General features: G+C 36.2%; 1 protein-coding gene across 1 annotated transcript; it reads right to left on the reverse strand.

Moving 5' to 3' along the window:
• Positions 1–3,262: 3,262 nt before the first annotated feature.
• Positions 3,263–23,020, reverse strand: LOC110454676 (transmembrane protein 43-like). The gene is made up of 14 exons (XM_021504320.1): positions 22,899–23,020; positions 19,894–20,055; positions 18,680–18,814; positions 17,939–18,033; positions 17,021–17,070; positions 15,755–15,824; positions 14,271–14,341; positions 13,764–13,888; positions 13,117–13,188; positions 12,206–12,307; positions 11,589–11,706; positions 10,212–10,413; positions 8,637–8,664; positions 3,263–3,298 (listed from the first exon to the last, which is right to left on the reverse strand). Exons 1-13 carry the CDS (start codon positions 22,911–22,913, stop codon positions 8,637–8,639), a joined length of 1,245 nt encoding a protein of 414 aa, XP_021359995.1. The 5' UTR covers positions 22,914–23,020; the 3' UTR covers positions 3,263–3,298.
• Positions 23,021–24,496: the final 1,476 nt, after the last annotated feature.

Raw genomic sequence — 24,496 nt, forward strand, 5'->3', positions numbered from 1 at the left:
AAAGATTCACACAGATGGTCTACATAACATACCCAAGTATCGTGACTCTCGACCAAATGGTTCTTAAGATATTGTTGTTTGAAGTTTTTAACATATTTGACTCCTGTGACCTTGACAGTAGGTCAAGGTCATTTTAATGAAGAGCATTCCATCCCAGGTACCTATTTGTCAAATATCATGACCCTGGGCCTTATCGAACTTGAGAAGAAGATTGATGAAGCTTTTCACCCTTATTGACCTTTGATCCCCGACTAGCACTGAAAGGTGACATTTGACCTCATTACTGTAATAAAGAAAAAGATTCCAACAGCTGGTCTACATAACATATCCAAGTATCATGAATCTAGTCATCATGGTCATTCAAATATTGTTGTTTGAATTTTTAACATATTGACCCCTGTGACCTTGAAAGTAGGTCAAGGTCATTTTAACGAGGAAACTTAATAGCACTCCATCCCATCTACCTACTGGTCAAATGTCATGAGCCTCGGTCCTTTAGTTCTTCAGAAGAAGTCGTTCAAAAGAAAAAGTTGACAGACGGACGACGGACGCCGCAGTATGGCATTTGGCCTGATGAGCTAAAAATGAAATCAGCAAAATATAATAAAAAGCAGTTTTCTAAGCATAAAATTCTTCTGGCTAGTCCATAGTATGAACCCTGGACTTCATATTGAACTATAGCAGACTGATCGAGCTGCATGATCATTGGAACTGTCCTGGCCCAAATGTGCTAAAGTTATGTATCCAACACTGAGATATACACGAGATGATCATCGATCTAAACCCTTAAAACATGTAAAATTACTCTGAAAGCCTTAGTTTAGGTCCAAATAAAGCTGTAACAAATTATCAGGTTCCTGTTAGTTAGATAAGGGCGCCTAGCATCGTCGACATATTTTTATGTACAACATATTTCAGTGGGATGGTACCAGTAAGAGTATATGTAGCAGCGTCAGCTACTCGGTCAGACAGTGAGAAGATTTGTTTGAGGATTTTCCTATACTGTACTTCCAGTGGTTCCATATCTCTGTCTGTCGGATTGACAGTTTCCTGACCATATACGTAGAAGGTGTAAACAGGTCTCTGGATTCAGTCCACTTTCCATGTAACCCTTTACCCATTAAACTGTGTAGAATCCTCCTGTCTCGTTTTTATGTTACTTTGTATTGTTGTCTTGGCTGATTTCCTTTGATTGACATGGTGGATCACACCTAGGTGGACAGCTTCTATAACTCTAGACAGAGTAATGTTATTCATAGACCATGGGAAGGGTGGTGTGTCGTTCGGTATCCTGTTGTTATTACAGACTGGTAAGATAACACACTTTGCTGGTTGTATGTCATACATTGTACATATAAGCTCCTCGCTGTAGTTTTTACGATGTTAATCAGTCAGTCTGCAAGCCACCCTTCGAATAGTCTATCAGAGCTACACTGTACGTCATCTACACAAGTGGGTGAAGCACATGCATATGGTGTTAGACCGATATGCACGCCAAAACCGGAAATCGACGACCGAACCAGCAAATATACATAGAGCTATGTGCTGAGAGTCCCGCCTTGTCTAACTCCCTGTTGTACAGAGATAGATTTAGATAGTTGGTTTTGCCATTGCACTGAGGTGGTTGCATTACAGTTCAGATCATGGATATTCTCTCATGTTTTACCTGTTACGCCATATAGGTATAGTTTCCTTTCTAGAAGACGGTGGTGTACGGTATCAAAAGCAGCCTTTGCATCAAGGGAGGCTATATATGTTATTTTCATGGCTAGCAGCGATCGCCTCATGGACAATGAAACTACTGGAGAGAGGTGAAGTGCCTTTGGTGAATCCTCGTTGTAGTTGGTTCTGTTGAGTACTGAAGGCTGCCTTTAGCCTGCTTAACGGGACGGGTTCCAAGGTTTTGAGTACTGCTGGTAATACAGTTATTCCCCTATAGTTCTTGCTTTGAGACTTAGGAGCATTTCTTCTTAAAAACAGGTGATACATTTCCTAGTTTCAGGACATCAGGGACAACTCCCTTGCTGATTATTATGTTAAACAGTGTATCCGTCTTTCTTTAGCAAATTATATTTGATATTACTCTTGTTTTATTTCCTTCCAAACTCCTGTGATACATTAGATAAACCAAAGAGAAGAGTTTCTTCCCCTTCCCTAGCGCCTTCTGAAAGGGACAGTTCTCCTCTATAGAGGTTCACCAGGGGAATATTTATATATATATTGTTTGCGATAAATTGTAAAACTTTATCTGTTTTTGTTTTGTTTTTGATTTTGCGACAATGTCACTACTGACCCGATTTAATGATACCCATGCACTGACATAGTTTTTTTAAAGGTTTTAGTCCGTTACAAAAATTGTAAAATCGATGTTACAATTATAAAATAATTGACCTTGGCACCATTAACCTTAGATTATCCCATTTGAAGTTTTTTCATACTTAACAAATATAATTATGTTCTATTATCAAAATCCATTCAGAAATGAAGTTGCTAGAGCAATGACAAATATTTTCTATAAATAGTATTGGTGACCTTGACTTTCTGAAAAAATGTTTGTTTTAGGTATTCTTATATTTACCCAACGCAGGAAGTTTGATCAAAATCCATGCAAAAATGAAGTTGACAAAATGATTGCAAACATGTTCTGTACAGAAGAAATAGTCTCTTTGACCTTGGCAAGCTCATTCGAGGTATTATCATGCTTGACCGATACATAAAGTTTCATCAAGATCCACTAAGAAAAGTTAAAGCAGTCTGCTATATACAAACATTAGGGTATCGCTATATCCCCTTCAAGGCCTTAATCGAAAGGGAAGAAATATGAAACAGTACAGTAGGTGCCAATATACAATAAATGATCTTCGTCCATCCGATGTGTTTTCTTATAAAATATTTCAAAATCAAACAAATTACAGAAACAACAGTTATTATAAGAAAACAAAACTTTATTAGAAAACAAAACTTCATTATAACAAATTAACAACAGTTGTGTAGAGACAAACATTGCCTTGGTGATTAGCATTAATGGCTGTAAGGTTTTCACCACAGAAATATTCTCCTTAGCATGCCTACAGAGAAATATTACTATTAAACATTTGTTTGTTTGTGTTTTACGTCCTATTATATTAAATTAACAGCTATGGTCATTTAAGAACCTGCCAGGTTTTGGTGGTGGAGGAAAGCTGGAGTTCCCGGAGAAAAACCACCGACCTACGGCCAGTACCTGGCGACTGCCCCACGTAGGCCTCGAACCCGCAACCCAGTGGTGGAGGGCTAGGTGGCAGCAGAATGTCAGACGCTAGTAAACAAAGTGTTTGAATTCAAATTTAAAAAATGATGTAAAACTTTGGAGATATTTTGATATATAGACAAATTTTCATGTTTGTAGTCGCAATAAAATGTCGGTTGATTCTTTATATTCTTTACTCAACCAACATTTCAGTATGAATTGATATTTATGAGCTAATAACTTCAAATGATTTAAAAAAAAATATTATTTTCTGACTATGTTCTTATTGTCATGAACGAAATTATTATTGTTCATAATTTCAGAGGCAAAACAGCCCAGAATTGAATTCAGCACACACAATTTTTTTTTGAATTAACTATTTGTATACGTATAAGCTTCTGATTTTTGAAAGATGCAGCTTCACTATAATATGACCATAAAGTCATGCTTAGGTCTCATTGGGCAGAGCTACAGAGGTCAAATGTACACTGAACTTGTCCCAGAAGAGTACAGAGTACTTTTTGTTTACAAAGTGTTGACGTGTTCAACTCCGTACAGAACTTTGTGAAAACCACAAAAAAAAAGAGACTGACTCATAACACTTCACACACAATACAGGGTTCTGTAGAGAAGAAATCAATTTTTCTTTATAAAAACTCTTAACATCCTCTTCCATAAGGAAAATCAATTTTTACATGAAAAATTAGTAGCATCCTCTAGATCTGTTAGGAAATAAATTCCTACACGTCCGTAAAATAAGCACTTCTAGATAATTAGAGCATTGTAATATTCTTTAAACTACAAGCCAGCCTGTTTGATATAAATTATACATATTTTGATATTACACAGGGAAAATCAATTTAAAGGACAGAAAACTTCTAAATCTAAAAAATCTAAAATAAGCACTTCTAGATAATTAGAGCATTGTAATATTCTTTAAACTACAAGCCAGCCTGTTTGATATAAATTATACATATTTTGATATTACACAGGGAAAATCAATTTAAAGGACAGAAAACTGTGCTATGTATACATGACTTGTAATGATAATTATACCATAGAAAATAAATCTGTATATAACACAACATTGATTGCACAACTTTCATTAGATTTTGATAAATTCAAATACAGATGATATTCAATTGTTTTTTATGTTGGAGATCAGACAAATTAAGCTAGATATCAATATTGCATTCCTCATTAACATATACTTATGGATATTATAGAGATTGGTGTGGATATTATAATTGGTGTCTGTTGATTTTCAGTGTTTTACATATACTGCGGTATATAATGAAGAGTATTATATTAAATGGGGATTTGTTTTCTATGATAAAACATGCTTTCCATGAATCCAAAGGGACAATAGAAATTACTTTGCTATAATCAAAATTAGTTGTTCACGAAATCAGTCCCTGCCATCTATATGATTTAATTCTACAATGTATGTCAAGGGGAGGGACAAAATTATGACTGTCATAACTAAGAACGTCTTTTACATTAAGCAGGTTCATACAATGTACTTTATTTACTGTACTGGGGCTATCTGATTTCTCTGCGTAGATACTGGGTAAGTCTGCCTCATAAGAAGTGATCGATAATATACATGTACCTGTGCATTATTGACATGCGCTGTAGATTCTGCTTAATAGCGTAGCTTATTTTTGCATCTTGGAAATAACTGACAAGTATGGATTACATTTAACCCTTTCACCACTGTAGACCATAATGGACTCGTCCATATCAATGCACGGTAGAGTCTACTAAAGTTACATAGGGGTGAAAGGGTAAATAGATTAAAAAGAAAATAATAAACATATAACTATATTTTGATTTCAATTAAATAGGCTTAAGATTGATAAATAACGAGATCTGGAGAATTTTCCTTACCATCAGTGGGTAAGATAACCTTACTGACACACACTAATCATAACATGTTATGGAACTTTAATATCTAGATCTTAGGGTAGATAAAAAACATTTGCAATATAAAATGGATCTCTCCTTGTGTTTGTAAATTTGATGAATGCTGTGGGTATGTAAAACTGTATATGAAAACCAAATTTTACTTGGGTGTACAACCATTAATCAGGTAAAGTTAAATATATGCTACCTTAAATTAGTCAAATGAATTACCTCATAAACGTTTAGCTTAATCACACAAGCTCATAAGAAGTACTAAACTGTTTATTTATTATACTGGCAATTCAGTTTTTATTTTGATTTTACAATGGTATTTGTAGGACACTAAAATGTGTATGACATTGGAATTATTGTTTGAAATAAAATAGTAAATATTGCTAAAAAAATCTAGGTGGAAACTAACCTATAACCTATACTATTTAAAAGTAAATGGGACCAGGACAAATTTAATTTCAAAACGCAAAATTGCACATTAAAATGGTGTCAACATATAGTTGTGATAAAATTAAATTTGTGTCAGGTAATCAGGAGTAATACCAATACAAGTAAAAGCAAACAAAAGGCCCACAGAACCTGTTTCCCTCACCTGAATATTTAAGCAACAATGACAAAATATTATCGCTAGATGTAATATTACAAATATTTTCCCATTTTGGGCTATATCTCTATAAGCACTGATTTCACAAGGCTGCTTCATAGAAGATTGGGTTGGAATATGATCAACTGTTCTGGAGAATATGCTTTTATATTTTGATTGTTTGGGGTTTTAATTTTCTTGCAGCAGCTAAGGTCATATGAAGACAGGTACCTAGGGAGATGCTGCCTGAACTAAAGAGTAGCGAAGAAAGAAAAGAAAATGTAAACATTTCTGCAAGGGGACTTGGTTGAATTTCATGATATGATACAATGGGATAGTACAGTAAAGTTATTATTTCCCTAAACCTACATGGAGTAGTAGGCATAAATTTCGTCATGAGCCTCGTACATTTTTTAACTAAAGGTATTCACAGCTTGGAAATCACAGAAATGTCCCCAAAGATGGGGCAAGCAGGTATATGGTTATAAGGTTGTGATCACATTCATTTCCAAGTCATGATTAAAGATCAAATGTCCCCAGGGGCAGAGCTAGAACCAGACACTGGAGCCAATCCTGGTAGCATGGCTGTGGTTGTCTCTTCATGCCTTGTTAGCAAATATACATATGGCTATAGGGGAGGGATTTTAACTGTGACAAAGGTATTCCCCAAGGACCGTGATGGGGTGGGGGGCTCTGACCTTAAAAATAGATCAAGGTCATTTATATAAAGAGACTTTATAGTATTCAATCCATAGTATATACCCCCTAAATATCATGACCCTGAGCTTTCTGGAATTTATATACAGAAACAATCACATTCCATCCCTGGTAGCTACTGGTCAAATATCAACCCTTAAGAAATTGTTTAACAAAAGAGTGGACAGACACTGGACACTGCACTCTACCATAAGCTCACATGCCCCTTTATGCAAGGTAAGCTAAAAAGACCAAAGTAGATGGCCTCATATAAATTAATACACTTCCAAGCCATTTTTACCTCTTCACTGACATGGTTTGGTGGAACTCCAAACTCAAGACATGTGGGGAGATAGAGTTATGCGAATAATTATATGTTACCGATCTGCCTTGTATCTGCCTGCACGGTATGACCTTGTCTCTGCCCGCACAGTATAACTGTGTATCTGTCTGCACAGTATGACAGTGTATCTGCCCGCACAGTATGACCGTGTATCTGCCCACACGATATGACCGTGTATCTGCCCGCACAGTATGACCTTGTATCTTCCCGCACGGTGCGATCGTGTATCTGCAAGCGCGGAATGACCTTGTATCTGCCCACACGGTATGACCTTGTATCTGCCCACACACGATATGACCTTGTATCTGCCCGCACGGTATGACCTTGTATCTGCCTGCACGGTATGACCTTGTATCTGCCAGCACGGTATGACCGTGTATCTGCCATGACCGTGTATCTGCCCGCACGGTATGACCGTGTATTTGCCCGCACGGCATGACCTTATATTTGCCTGCACGGTATGACCTTGTATCTGCCCGCACGGTATGACCTTGTCTCTGCCCGCACAGTATGACCTTGTATGTGCCCACACGGTATGACCTTGTATGTGCCCGCACGGCATGACCTTGTATTTGCCTGCACGGTATGACCTTGTATGTGCCCGCACGGTATGACCTTGTATTTGCCCGCACGGTATGACCGTGTATCTGCACGCACTGTATGACCTTGTATCTGCCCGCACGGTATGACCTTGTATGTGCCCGCACGGTATGACCTTGTATGTGCTCGCACGGCATGACCTTGTATTTGCCTGCACGGTATGACCTTGTATGTGCCCGCACGGTTTGACCTTGTATTTGCCCACACGGCATGACCTTGTATTTGCCCGCACGGTATGACCGTGTATCTGCCCGCACGGTATGACCTTGTATTTGCCCGCACGGTATGACCTTGTATTTGCCCACATGGTATGACTTTGTATTTGCCCGCACTGTATGACCGTGTATCTGCCCGCACGGTATGACCATGTATTTGCCCGCACAGTATGACCTTGTATTTGCCCGCACGGTATGACCTTGTATGAAGGTGAGAAAAGATGATCAAACAATAAATAGACAATTCTATAAACACATGAATGTTTCTACAATGTGTATATAATGGTACATATAGACCTAGGGTAAGGTATGATCAATCCAACACCATCATTTCAAAATAATGCTTCACCAAATACATCACAGTCTGGTTTGTTATCACAGGTACACTATCAATGTATAGTTTTAATTTAAACAGGTGTGACCAGCATTGTCCATGGTGTTACATACAGTTAACTCTAGACTGGCCCCCCGTCTTGAGAATATTGAATCATTTAGAAAAGAAAACCTCTAATAACAATTTTGATCACTTGGATGTCTGTTTCCAGAGTTCTTAACTAGGGGGAGATAAGCTAGTTGTAAAATGCAGTTGAGAAATTCTTCATAAAAACTTAGGGTCTGGTAGCCAGTCTAAGTTAACTCATTCACCCCTGAATTTTCATAATGAACTAGCTATTCAAACCTTTGAATTGAAAGAGATAAAATGTGTCTTCAGGGGAGAATGAGTTGAGCAGGTTTGCTTGACATAGCAAGCATCAAGATGATGGGACTGTCACTGTCAATATATACAAGCAGGTAAGGAGAACTCGGAACACTCAGTCCACATAATAGTCCAACTTACACAAGCATCAAGGGGAGACTACTGTCACAACAGACTTCAAGACGATGAAGCAACACTACTGCCATTCTAAGCTACACTGTGAGACAGTGATGTGTTTTTGAAAGGGAATGATTTCACAATAAAAGGTAGCAAATGGTGGTTTTAAATAAGATACATACACTATTACTTACATAATCAAACTCATTCAGGATCAAATAAAATACACACACCCTTACCTACACACACATCCAGTACAGACTGTACCTACAAACACAAGTATATCCCATCACAGCATCTATTAGCATCACTCACATAGAAACATATTGGTTAAACCATAAGGTGAAACATACAAGTAAGACCTATACAATGAAGGTAACACACTTAAAACATACAGGTAACATACACAGGTAAAACATTAATGTACATGGGAAACATACAAGTTAAACCTCTACAATGTAGGTAACACACTTAAACCATACAGGTAACATACAAAGGTAAAACATTAATGAACATGGGAAACATACAAGTTAAACCTCTACAATGTAGGTAACACACTTATAACATACAGGTAACATACACAGGTAAAACATTAATGTACATCGGAAACATACAAGTTAAACCTATACAATGTAAGTAACACACTTTAAACATACAGGTAACATACACAGGTAAAACATTAATGTACATGGGAAACAAACAAGTTAAACCTATACAATGTAGGTAAAACTCTTTGAATATACAGGTAATATACAGGTAAACTATAACATGGGAAAAACATGGGTGAAACAAACAAGTAAAACCTATACAATGTAAGTAACACACTTTAAACATACAGGTAATATACATTATGCAGGTAAAACATTAATGTACATGGGAAACATACAAGTTAAACTGATACAATGTAGGTCATACACAGGTAAAATGAACATTTACTGTATGTGCATGAGAAACATGGGTAAGACGTACAGGTTAAATCATAAAGGTAAAACACACAGGTTAATCATACAGGTGAAGAGCACAGGTAAGACATACAGGTGAAACATACTGTACCGTTAAAACATACAAGTGAAACACACAGGTAAAACATACAAGTAAAACATATGAAACATCTATAGGTAAAACGTCATACCGATAACAAGCACAGGTAAGACATACCTATTAACATACAGCTACATAGACAAGTAAATTATACAGTTGAAATCCACATGTAAAACATACAATGTGTAGGTAAAATCTAGTTAAAACCTACAATTGAAACCTACAGGGAAAACACAGGTAAATCATACAGGGGAAATCAACATGCGAGACATACATGTACACACACAGGTAATATTTACATTGTAGTTCTGCCTGATGAGTGTAAACAATGTCTACACTTAAACATGGTTTAATTAACACTATAGCATAAATAAGTGTTCTGTTAATAAACTGTAAACATTTGCCAAATTGTAACAAATATAAACTCTGTGACATGCATAACCATTTCTAACTTCTGTTCCAATCTGTAAGGTTTTATATACCTACAAACGTTTCTACAAATATCAAGTGTTACAATTTGGGTAACTAAGTCTTAAATACATTTTCACTTGGAAAAAGAACAATTTTTACTACAAAATCGGTATCATTTTCAGGATAAATCTGATAAGTTCTCCTCAGTTTGTAATACAGTAGCCATGTTTAGGATTGTTACATATTGTAGCCAGGTTTGACTGTATCCATTATTACCAGGTCAGAGAGAGCACTTTCCATCACTTCAATTTCTAACTACATCACAATGTTTAACGCACAAATAGGGATGTTCTCACGGATACCTGGCTGTCCCCAGGTGCTGTCGCCGGAATTTCGACAAGATGAAGGGCGTGGCTGCTAGTGCCAATAAGCTGATGCCAAGGAGGGGGCGGTATCGAATCCAGCCAATCGCAATCACCGTGAGAGACAGGCTGATGGACATTGACAGATTCAGAACTGTAACGCCAGCAGCTACCAGTTCGCGGATAATTGGCAGCCAATCAACTGTAACAATTAAAACCAGGTTCAAATTATTGTCACAATAATAATAATATTTTTATCCTAAACTACTTCGAAAGATAAGTAAAACATGTGAAATACATGTAAAGAGTTAATGATTAACTTGTCACTTGATGAAGACATTTACTTTTCAACATCTTTACCTGATCATAAGGAAACTAAATATCACTGTTTGAACCAAATCCTACATATTCTTAAAACTTTTATATATAAACCATACCACAAACTGTAAGTCTCAATGTAAACATTTCTATTCGTGAACTGTTAAATTCACAACTGTGAGAATGCTATTTTAATATTAATTGAAATTACGTAAAATATTAATAACATTCACCGAAGACGTCAACAACTATTTGCAATTAAGGCTCCTGGCATATTAAAGAAAAAATAATGCTCTAATGAAAAATAATGACATTACCATTATGGAAGGCATTGCTAAGAAATAACAAGTATGATTACATTGTTGAAATCTGGAATGAAGTGCTTATTACTAAAATTAATTCGACTAAAAAGAGCAACCTTTCAACCTTATTTACATTAAAGTTGTGATCTGTGATCTCATTACCAACAGTATGACCCTATGACCTTTCCAAGAGAATAAAGAAGTGACCTGACCAAGGGTGTGACCTCAATGTTTAAAACCCGACCCATAGTAAAGTTCTGCAACGATAAAGAGTGTCCCTGTGACATTTATATTTCTGTGACCTTGACCTTGAAAGTGACTGGGACCTTATCACTAGAAAGTGACCATAAGACCTTTTCAAGACCTTGTGATCTAGGTTTTTTACGAGAATGGACCCAGTATCTTACCCTGAGTAACCCTTTGTCCTTTACTTTACTAAAGTGATCTTGTGACCTTACTTATTGACCTTATGACCTTTCCTACAGTTATATCATTGACCTTATTTTTAGAGGGACCCACTGACTTTACTAACACTGCCTCTGTGACCTTACCCACAGAGTGACCTTGTGACCTTTCCTTTATATATTTCTGACGTTACCATTATTTTAAGGATGACCCACTGACTTCTCTAACACTGCCTCTGTGACCTTTCCCACAGAGTGGCCTGTGACCTTACTAACAGTGTCCCTCCAGCATTACCGACTGATCATGAGTGACCTATGAACTTGATACCTAGAGATTGACCCTGTGACCTTACCTAGAGTGCTGACTATACTGGTAAGACATCCGAAGCCTACAAACATGAGAAGCCAGCCCCCAAACCTGATGGCCCAGGTCATAACAGTGTTTGTGCTGTGTTCTTTAGCAAACATTGCCTGCAAAAAGGATAAATCAAATCTCATGTATACATTTGGTACAGTTAATTTCTTTATGATGTATTTTTTTCAATTTTGCAGAGGAGCTGCATTCAAAATCTATTATTATCATATCTTGTTGTTTTCATAATAAATGGCTCTCTGTCCGTTTCTGGCGGCCAGTTGCGCTTTCTGCTCATATAAGGTGTATGTTTATCTATTGTCACTTCTATAGGTGATCTTGTTAATAAAGTGATATTTAAGCGAAATACACATCAAAACAGTTGATAATAAAAAAATTGTCAATTCAATTGAATTACATAGATTGTATTGCAGGAAAAACAGTGCATGATGAAAACGTGATAATAAACGAAAAGTGATATTAAGTGATATGATATTAAGTGAAATGCACTGTATTTTAAATATTTCCCTGTGTTAATCATCTGTTGTACCAATCGATGTGTACTCATATTAAGCCTTTAAATCATTGTGTGGATGGGTCTACAAGTATCAAACAAACCTTGGCAGACAGGGCTCCCTCGTACAGTAGTTCTAGGGTGTCCCCAGCAATGGTATTGTAACCCTTCAGCTCACTCCCCAACTGTCGGGCCACAATGCTCACCTTTATAAATGGAGATAAGCAGATATGTTACATATACATTGTTTAATTTTGTACATACACCTCTATACTATACTCACCTTTATAAAGGGAGATAAGCAGATATGTTACATTGTTTAATTTTGTACATAAACCTCTATACTATGCTCACCTTCATATAGGGAGATATTGTACATAAACCTCTAAACTATGCTCACCTTCATAAAGGGAGATAAGCAGATATGTTACATTGTTTGATTTTGTACATAAACCTCTATACTATGCTCACCTTCATATAGGGAGATATTGTACATAAACCTCTAAACTATGCTCACCTTTATAAAGGGAGATAAGCAGATATGTTACATATACATTGTTTAATTTTGTACATAAACCTCTATACTATGCTCACCTTCATAAAGGGAGATAAGCAGATATGTTACATATACATTGTTTGATTTTGTACATGAACCTCTATTGTTTGATTTTCTACATAAACAGTGAGATCATTAAGAGCTGTGTCCTAATGTATTGTATATATAAGGGAGGTGGGAGGCACTTGAATTATTACATTATGGGTTATAGTGTTAAAACCAGATCTGCCTACCATTTCTTATATTAAAACACTTTTTAAGATTTTATGGGTGATGGGATCCCTGAAAAAGGTGCCTCCCATACGTCTACAGTTAGTTCTGGAATAACCCTAACCCTTTAACATCTATGTAACTTCAATAGACTCTATCATACATTGTTCTAGATGAGTTCATTACATTCTTCAGTGGTTACAGGGTTAAAAGATATAGTTCACTAAATTCATGAACCACAATACTTACACTATCTGCATCTCCCATCATCGATTGTCCACTGAGACCAGCATACTCAAATTTTATCCTCAAGTCACCCGCCTAGCATACAAATAAAACACAATTACAATTAGAAATGCTCATTCTAGAAACTGATTTATAATTAACTTAGGTTCTTTTCAATCACATGGGTTATATTTTTTAGATATTTAGATTTTAATTGGGTATGTTATAACTTGCACAATTCAGTATCAATTCTAAAAGTAAAATGGACCACATTAAAATGACCTTGACCTTTGAATGCAACCCCAAAATAGATAGTGTTTCAAAAACAATTAGTGACATGTTTGTTAGGTTAGACGAGTGTATAGCTAACAAGATCATCCATGTAATAGTCTGGCGTGTGTTTTCAAGTACCATTCAGTCATATCAATCTTGCATTATGACCTTTGAACCCAAAGTTAAACAGGGTTCTTATCTCTTGTGTGGATAATGATTTTTTTATAGTTTAGCGAGTCTCAGCAGCTGAACATCTTAAATCTTTATTAAAAATATAAGGTTTTATTTTTAGGTACGTACTGTACATAGTACCAAGTCATGCTGACCTTGCATTGATTATGTCTTTGAAATTAACCTGTGTGCTAATTAATGAGTTTTCAATGTGTGTGTGCTTTTACCTGTGGATTGGTTGGATTTAAGCTGTGTATAAAGAGTCCATCCAACACATGGATACTTGGATCATTTGGTTTGATAATTAACTCAGCTTCCACTGGCCTAAAGTTGGAAATCTTTCCCACCAAACCTATACAGATAAGGCAAAATAAAATTGTCAAATGACTGAAATGTTTGGCATAGTTTGTGACCTAATATTGTGGAATCTTTGTTTCTACAGGTCAGATATACCCTGTGTATTTAACAGTTTGGAAACACAAGTACATTAACATTATTTCCATGAAAGTCATTCAATGTCTCCTAAATATTTCTGAAATGTTACGATTTGAACTGATCCAAGATTTTTTATTTATTTTTAATCTGGTAGATACTAATTTCTATCAAAGTCGATCCTGAGGAAATCTACTTTATAAAAGTATTAAGCCATCTTAATTTTTTTTGAAAAAACGGTTAACAATAATGAAAAGAATTTTCATTGGTAACTACCACAGTTGAACTAGCTTCTAACTTACCTGGAGATAGCTGAAACTGTCCTACATTCACCAGGTGAGCTGTCTGGGTCTTAGACTTGACTGCCATGGATCTGTAACAGTCATAAACGGAGAGTTTTAGCGTGTTTGTATATGAGGATACTAAAGGAGATATCATATACATGTATAATGGCATAAATGGGAAGATACTCTACATGATGGTATTGGTGGGGAGGTACTGTGGTGGCATCTTCGCTAGCCAAGTGTTCGCTTCGTATATACACTCCACTTACCCTTGGCGGATATAGCCGTGTTTTCCGAGCCTTCAAATTATCGTAAGTGGAGTATATACGAAGCGAACACTTGGCTAGCTAAGATGCTGTAAAGGAGGTTGAGCTAAAAACATAACGATAATTAGACAACATTTCAAATTATGTCAGATCTTCTGTTTTAAATAAATGAGAAGATCTGACATAATTTGAAATGTTGTCCGATAACCCTTATCAGCTGTGTTTTAGGAGAGTTATATCCCTTGGACAGACGACCCTGCTGACAACGAGATCTTGACCAGTCCCATGATAACATTATTGCTGTGACATATCTCTACATGGTAACTTTGCACCCTGATTTTCAAAAGATAAGCATTAGAGTTTTTACCTCCAGAGTCTTTGGTAGTTACGGTTTGTTTGTTTGTTTGTTTGATTTTGTTTAACGTCCTATTAACAGCTAAGGTCATTTAAGGACGGCCTCCCCTGTGTGCAAGATGCATGTGTGTAGTGTATGCGTGTGTATTTTGGGAGGCTGCGATATGTTCGTGTTTATCTCCTTGTGATAGCGCGGAACTGATGCCGACTTTATAGTGCTACCTCACTGAAACATACTGCCGAAGACACCCAGCAGGACGCCTCACCCGGTCACATTATACTGACAACGGGCGAACCAGTCGTCCCACTCCTAATTTGCTGAGCGTTAAGCAGGAGTAGAAACTACCATTGTTAAAGACTTTGGTATGTCTCGGCCAGGGGACAGAACCCAAAGCCTTCCTCACAGGGGCGAACGCTCAACAAATGGCCAAAAGTGAGGCATTGTCAAGGGAGACATTAGGAAGAAGAAAGTTATTTAGAAAGGAGAGAAGAGATAAGGTCCCAAATTTAGTCGCCTCTTACGATCATGCAATTGGGGGCAGCAGGTACAATTCTTACGCCCTACCTGCAGGGACTTGGTAGTTACGGTGAAGTGAGCTAGACCTTAGACCCCATGCAGCAATGGTATGTGAACATGTACACCATCGTTTCCTAAAGTAGTCATGATAGGTGACTTTTTTTATCACCAGTTCACTTTAACAGTTGCTTTAAGCCTAAACATGAAATGTCTTCTCATCAATTAAAACAAAGAAGAATTGATCTCAAACTATTTCATACAATTTAATCAACAGGAAAATGATTTAATGAATCACAGAATTTATCTTACTGTTAATTTTACTTCACATCACCATATCTTGTTTGTATATCAACCTGTCTACTTACGTTGGGTTTCGATGGCTAAATTCGCTATCAAATTGTGCACTTCTCACGAGATCAGACCTCCACTCTTGTGCTGTAATAACGAATCATTATGCTTGTAAAATTAATTTCTGACTTGGCCCATTGTTTCTAGCTGCAGATATGGTAACTTATTGGCATCCTCAATACTCAAGGAGTTATGCTCATTTACGTTTCTGCACCCAAGAAAAATATCAAGAATAATTTGAAGACTCTGTGTGCGCCACCTTGTGAATGACTAGTTTGGTCTTTTGATGTATATCAAAGTAGAGACATGGAAGCATAACAGTATAATTGGCTGGTTTTTATGTCTGATGTTTCTCCTCTGTAATCTTCAAAGGACATGTATCAGCCTAGCAATTGGTCAGGTTTTCTTTACCTTATTTTTCAATCTAATAACTAGCCTTATGACTTTGATTCTAGCTGTCATGACATATTCTAGAAGTGCAAAGAACGTGAGCATAATCTCCAGACTTTGGAGGATGTGGCAAGTCTATACATTATGATAGCACTACATTCACTTGACTTCCATGATTGCGAGTTAAAGTATTGTGTAAAAACTCAATAAATGCAAATCAGCAACTTTACACTGCATGCTATATAACAAATGCTAACGCACACCATAGTATATGTTCGTTGCAAACTGCGTTCATTGGACCGTATACGCCGTCAAGCATTAAGTAACAAACAGATGCAGTCATTGCGGTTACAATTATACATGTAAGCAATAACCACAAGATAACCGGAACAGGACATAATAATTTCGATAGAGACAAATGTCAGTGTTCAACCTTATGTACCGGTCTCTGGTAAAAACACTGTGTTTTAAACATATATTTATGCAATTTTCAAGAAAAATACAGTACTGTATACAACCTTAAAAGCATCCCATCCTTTATCAGCACATATTTTCTAATTTCTGATCTGCATGTTGCATTCCTTTGCCATAAATTACAGACTAGCTTGAAAACAAAATTTATGGCTCAAATTTTCAGAATTTTGCATAGTTTATGCAAACCTTCAATCTTTCCTAAATTGCTAAGCATTCAGAATTTCAAGTTGTTTAGGTCAATTACTTAAATAAATAAATCCCCTTAGCCCTTCATGTAAATGGAAAATCCTATTTATGTCAAAAATCATGATCATGGTCTGCAAAATGATAGGGCTTGACTATAGACTAATTTTACTAAATTGGTAGATACTCTATTTGCAGATATGAAAATACAGTCAAGGGGAGATAAGCACACTCACAATAGGAATAGGTAGTTTCTGTCCTGGTATGGCTGCCTTCATTGTGCTCTCTGAAACAAAAATCAAATTTAGTCATTACAATGTAGGGAACAGGATACCCAGTGTCTTTAAGAAGAGTTAAGTGTGGTTCAGGTTACCTAGCTCACTGATTCTTTACAGGCTAAAGGGTTGCGGGTTCGAGTTACGTCAAGGCACTGTGTTGTATCTTTGAACAAGATACTAGATACTACACTCTACTTGTTCCAGTCTACTCAGTTGTAAATTGGTACGTGGTTGGGCAGTGCTAGACTTGTAGAATGCTTGCTGTGAGTGCCGAAATGGCAGCACCAGCTGTATGCTCCCCAGGGAGTTGAGAAAGATATTGGCTGATTGCAAAGGCCCTATAACCATGGATAATAATTTGTCAACCGATTTTAGACTACCTACTAACTAGGTTGTGATAAAGCGGTATATAAGAACCTCAAATTATTATTATTACATGACTACATTAAGACGGGTTTCACAGCTTCAATTTGTAATTACACATTAGAACTGTCGTAACCAGAATATAATTTAAAATATCAGTTTTAAAGTATTCATTGTTGTAAAGTATTGTGATGTCAAACTTGGTCAAAGAAACAGTTTTGAATTGATTAAAACCTGGATTCAGGAGTTGCTTCCCTTATTTGCATAATTCACAAATAGTCAAATATAGATCAAAGCTATGATTTCCAGCTGGACATTGTTGTGGATATCTCTTTGATTATACATACATCCATGTTACTCAATACCGGCGGTGTTACATTATATACTGTGGAACCCCACTAGCCCTGGCTTCATACCTTCTTTCCTATACTTTCTTTATTGAAGGACTGGGTGTTCCCTTTATTTTCATTACAAGCATTCAAAATAGAATTAAAAACATCCAGAATATATTACGTTTTACTTTGATGCTCCACCCACTGAAACATCTCCACTGTCCGCCTCAGGTGGACCGAATGTACTGCAATATCATAGGTCGGATCTGTCAGCACCTATAAACAGTTAATAAAGTACAAGTTTATACATGTGTCTGTCCGGTGGACAGTCAAAGGGTTTTGAAGGGGTTAATTATGGACATGTTTAAATGTTGATTTCTGGTCCTTTAAAGAACCAGAAAATATAAAAGTGTATTTATATAAAAGCAACATATTTTGCTGCAGTTGGCACATCAAATAGTAGAAATAAAAACAATTTTCAAAGTGATATGGTACTTACTGTACCAAGCAGCATGGAACTAATCATAACCAAAAAACAGATGAAAACTCATTCTGAGTACAGCCTCCTATTTTTAAAAACAAATTACTTTGAATCAAAACTTTTCCTGAAAATGAACCGTCTTTGTCAAGATCGAATAATAAACCATTCCAGATACAATATCTGGATTTTTAAATATGACTGAAAAACTGTCAATATTGTACCATTTATGGTATTGTGACGTTAGCCTACAATTACAAGTAGTATTTTGGTTTGGTTTAGTATTGTTTAACGTCCTATCAACAGGACCATCAACCCAGTTTTCGACTATCTGCCGAATTATTTATACATATAAATACAAGAGTTTCTTTGTAACCTTTTGTTTTACAGTTGGCAAAAGACAATGAGGTCGACGTCACTTTGATTGTGATTATTTTCACTTACCCTTTCTGTCTTTAATTTGCCAGTGAGGTGGACAAGTTTACCATGGTTATGATCAAACACTACATTGGTGTTATCTAGGGGCACCACACTGGCTAAACCTTCATCAAGAGATTGGGCAGTCTGAACTGCTCGGCCCTACAAACAAATCAGATTTACTGATGAATTTTAAATCAATCCTTGTAAACAAAGTGCTTGAAAATGAAAAAGGCATGTTAATACATGATATCATGATACCTTCTTTTACTACGTTATTTCAAGCTTTTTAAACTGTTTCAGGAACACTTGCTAGCGATAAATGAAATGGGTTTGATACGAAAAATGTTGATTGTAACAAGTTATATGTAATTATCTTCAATTTGAAACTTGACCTTCAAAATTCATACACGCTGTAGTTCTGCCCAAACAGGTGTTTCAAAAATAGGTAAATGCCCACCAATACAAAAACTGACTGCTATTAATGATGGACTTTGTAGATCTATAACTTATGGATTTCTGTTTTAAATCTAGTTTACACAAAAATTGGTCTGCAACATTACAAAGCACATGTACAGTATGGTAAATGTGACTGCGACGTGGCATAGAATTGTGATGTCATACTTGGTCAATGTATGAATGTGTGTCTACATCCTCGATATCCAGGAGTTACGCTCACTTTCTGTCTCTGCACCCCTGGAATATGTCATAGCAAAATTGAAGGCACGAAGATAGCTGTTTGATTGGTCTCAGGTAAAAAAAACCTGCTAGGCTGATACCTGTCCTTTGAAGATTACAAAGGAGAGACACCGACTTCCAAGCCTGTCAATTTTTACCATTACGTGACCGCAAGATTCTTTTGATGAACATCAAAGGATCGAACTAGTCTTCTTGTCTCATCAACAAGGTGGTTCACTCTGTGCCTTCAATTTTTCTATGACATATTCCAGGGGTGTAGAGAGCAACAGTGAGCGTAACCCCTTGATATCGAGGATGCACACTTGGGTCAATGTATGTGTGTCTGCAATGTCACAAAGTATTGTGATGTACGTCATACTTGGTCAATTGTGTGTCTACAATGTCACAGAGCATTGAAGTGTAAAACCTTTTAAAATCAAATGTGATTGTGATGTCACTGAAAAATTTCCTGACCATAAATGAGAAAGTATGGATACCTCACAACCTCTTTGGGCATTATATGAACATAAATAAAAAAGAAATACGGGTAAGTTTGAATTTACCTCATTCCAAAAAAGTAGTCCAGAGGCAACAACAAGCAATACAATTCCAATCAGTATCCCAGCACAGCTGTTTCCAACTCGCTCCAAAAATGTGGCATTCCTCCTGTACGTGGTACGAGTGTGCCTATCATTCATATTGTGCAATCCAGGGTCATCTGGATACTAACAAACCATTAAAGAAAAATCTGATACAAATTGGAAATAATCAAACAATCATAATGTATATAGATCACTGTATATGGGAGACTAGATTCAAGCCACAATTCAAATTCTTGTAGGGGTGCATGTACACACGAGGCAACGAGGGGGTCTATTAAAATAATATCTAATCAATCTGTCCAATTGAGGAAAATTCATTTGTTTATCTAGTAAATAAAAACCCAACCTGCCCTGGGATAGGAGGCAAAAGCCCAATAACGTCGAGACTATATCCACTTATGAATATTTCTCTGAAATCATCTTCTCCACTAGGGCTTGACATATATTGCTACCAGTATTTATGGGTTTGTTTAAATAACAGGCTTTACTGAGATACAATGTATATCTTAAACTAGTTATTTCTATATGATATTCTATAGAGTATAACATACTTTACATTTGGAGACCAAAGTATCTAAACTAGGTTGTCCAATTTGTTAACAATTTGATAAACCCTACACTATTGTAGTATCCGGGTTGTTTCATCCTAAATCCTGTTCGTACTACGGGTCGTTTTGCCCTATATCCAGTTTGTACTACAGGTTGGTTCGCCCTATATCCAGTTCGTACTACGGGTCGGTTCGCCCTATATCCAGTTCGTACTACGGGTCGGTTCGCCCTATATCATGTTTGTACTATGGGTCGTTTTGCCCTATATCCAGTTCGTACTACCGGTCGTTTTGCCCTATATCCAGTTCGTACTACGGGTCGGTTCGCCCTATATCCAGTTCGTACTACGGGTCGGTTCGCCCTATATCCAATTCGTACTACGGGTCGTTTTGCCCTATATCCAGTTCGTTCTACGGGTCGCTTTGCCCTATATCAAGTTTGTACTATGGGTCGGTTCGCCCTATATCCAGTTCGTACTATGGGTCGTTTTGCCCTATATCCAGTTCGTACTACGGGTCGTTTTGCCCTACATCCAGTTCGCCCAAGGTTGTTTCGCCCTAATATAAATATGTATTTTAAAGTACAGTAGATTTCTCTTAATATCACTTTCCATTTGTCAGAGAAAAAACATGATATTAACAGAAACATGGCATTAACAGAAGAAATATTTTCTGACGTTTTTCAGCCCTCAAAACCGGAAGTGAACTTAGTCAAATGCCTAAGTGATGTGGCTCTACGAAGAAGATTGATATTTTGTAACTAACCTTGTTCTTTCCTCTAGTTTAAATATAGATTTAAGTAAATAAGTAAAGAAATAAATATATTATTTGTATTTTATTTCAGTATGTAGTTACATTTCATATAGTTAGTGGCAAAATGACGATCAGTACGATTGTAATTATGATTGTTTACTGCAGTAGTGATGTAGGCATACAAGTGTTTGGCTGGTATTCTGTATCAAAATCAATTGTAAACATGAGACTTCATAAATATTTACCTTTATCTTGATATAAATACTGTTCTTTCGCTAGTAACATCTTTTTATAGTTAAATTTCTTTAGATATTTGCGGCAACTGTGTAATCGAAGATAGTACACATGTTATAATTAGTCGAAAGATTACATCACACTTGGCATTAGAAAAGTTTACAGATGTTTGACTGTCCTAGCTCCCCCAACCACAGGTGAATATCATGTTAACAAGTATGTAAGTCAACCTATTGTTTAACAGTCAGCTAGGTGTAACCTATTGTTTGACAGTCAGCCAGGTGTAAAAAATACCCTGTAAGGCTGAGGTGTTGTTTACATAGCGCGTCCAGGGTGTCACAAAAGGTCCCCAGGGCATTTATCATGAATCTTTACCACCATTTACCTGTATTTTTTTTGTGACAGTGGCCAAAATAAAGTGATATTAAGAGAAATCAACATAAAAACAGGTGATAATAAAAAGATTGATTTCATAGATTATAAAGCAGGAACAACGGTGCATCAAAAAAACATGATAATAACCGAAAAGTGACATTAAGCGACGTGATATTAGGTGAAATGTACTGTATAAGTATCAGTTGAAATGTTTTTAATAATTAACACTTAAATTTTTTCGTGTTTCGCAAACAACTGTGCTGTGGAGAGAGTTTCATGCTGATGTATGCTACATTGTATGTGCATACCATGGCCAGTAGACTGTGTAGGAATCTAACAAGTCTAAAGACAAAAAAGACTTGAAGGGAGACTTGGGAAAACTTTCAATGCGACTCTATTCGCCATACAAAACTTAACAGGGCTAATAAAGTTTCGTACTGTAAACATTTTAGTGCGAAACGACCCAGGGCAAACGGGATTTGGCGAATCGACCTGACACCCTACTCTATAGGCCTTTAAGTACACTATGTTACCAAATGACTCATTGAATGAGCAATGTCAATATGTATTTGTGTTATAACTTCAGCTAATTTTAGAAGGCAATTTCTGTTATCACCTGTATTTACCTGATCGAAGTATATTGGTATGGTTATATATAGAATTATAAACAAACTAAACAACATATCTTTACTTTACAACATCTCAATGTGTGAAGCATGTGAATATTACTAGTTCTTAGGCCTACACAGTTATTTATGTTTAAAATTACTTTATTACTAGGCTATCACCAGAACACCACTGCACATAAATGTGTCAAGGTTAATTGATGAACGTTTCTCTCCGACTTCAATCTATTGAATTTAGACTTGTAATTCCGCTCCTCTACGATACACTCCAGGTAAAGTATTACAAGCCTAATTTTAAGCACAGTTGCTCGGGTTCTGGAATATGTGTTATATTATCGCACCTCACTAGATGTCCCCAACCTGTAATTTGCCTGACGAAACACCTACCGTTACACCTGGACAGATAAAAAGACTCCTCTGAAATACTTACATTACGCCTATACATGTCAGTAGGTTGAGATATGAGAAATAATCTACAGACAGGACATATGACTTTCTTCTCACGTTACTCGGACTTTACTTGATCGAGTTGTTGCTAGTTTCACTTCAAACCGGAAATGAATTAGGCCGCATTTCATTGGGCAATACCGTGTCACGTGCTAAGGGTATTTCCCTTATGCGTCGTCTGCACACGTGTACGTGCCTATAAGGTGACAGAAATATAAATGACCAATTTGTACCTGAACGGACACGTCGTATTTCTACGATAACGGATTTTCTTAAAAGGTAAATGGTAATCTCAGTCAACAAAAAAAGTAAACTAAAATAATGAATTAAGGCAAGCCGTATATTGTACGTCTCTGAGTAGATCTTATATCATTAATTTTCATCCTCGTACATTTGTACGTATAATAATAATAATAATATCTATTCAGGTAAAAGGCATAAAAATACACGTATATCACATTTTGTAGGTTTGACATAACTATATACTATCACAGATGTTATTTATAAGTTATTTGTGCCATAGAACTAGCACGGACTTAGATATCTAATCTAATTCCGTGGAACTAGTAATCAGTCAGAGTGTTAAAACTGGATTTGATTCAATTAAATTTAGGCCTTTACCTGGGATGACCCAGAAAGCCACATTGTCACTTAATTCCAATGGGGTCCCTTAGATCTAAATAAATCAATTCAATTCACAAAAAGTTACATAATTATATAATAGATATCGATAATTTGATAAGACTCTATAAGAACCTTTTATAAATGTATTAAGAGACTTATACAATTATAAGCACATACTTGTACCATAGGCTTTATAATCAATTAAATAATGCTGGTAATTGAAATGATATAAAAAATAAAGTTATTAACCATATATTGGAATTTTAACAATTAGGTATCAACTTAAAATATTACTTGCAGAAGAGGGCTTGTGGTTGGATCAATCCCTACCAACCAAACTCTCAGACTGCTTATATATATAAATTAATGTACATAGAAGTGTATCCCGTTTAGAATAGTTAAAATCCGATACAAACGATACATTTGAAAAAAAATGAATTTTATTAAAACCTGGTTGTTTCTTGCAGAAGAGGGCTGTTGAATCGGTGGTTGGGCCAGTCCCTACCGACCAAACTCTCTTACTGCATAAAGTAATAGTAATTGACATTATGACATACACAACATACAAGAAATTGGAATATGAATAGGATTTAAGTCAGAAGTATAATGCCTTTGAATAATTCAATTGACAAATTTTAGCAAGTATATTTAAATTAATTGCTACTTGCAGAAGAGGGCTGGTGGTCGGGCCAATCCCTAGCGACCAAACTCTCAGACTGCATAGAAAGTAACACTATAGTGTAATTTAATAACAGCATTTATGATAGTATTTGAATTAAGAAGTAAAAGGTTATATATCACTTAAGTCTCACCATTACACTTTCACAAAATCGCATTTTTGTTTATATCTAAACTTTGATGTTAAATGTTGTTTGACCAGAATTTAGAACCCGTGTAAGTTGTTGGTAGCCTTAACATTTTCTGTTAATGCATTTTAATCTTTTATTGCATTGTTAG

Source organism: Mizuhopecten yessoensis, unplaced genomic scaffold, assembly GCF_002113885.1.
Source record: "Mizuhopecten yessoensis strain PY_sf001 unplaced genomic scaffold, ASM211388v2 scaffold917, whole genome shotgun sequence".
NCBI classification, from domain to species: Eukaryota; Metazoa; Mollusca; class Bivalvia; order Pectinida; family Pectinidae; genus Mizuhopecten; species Mizuhopecten yessoensis.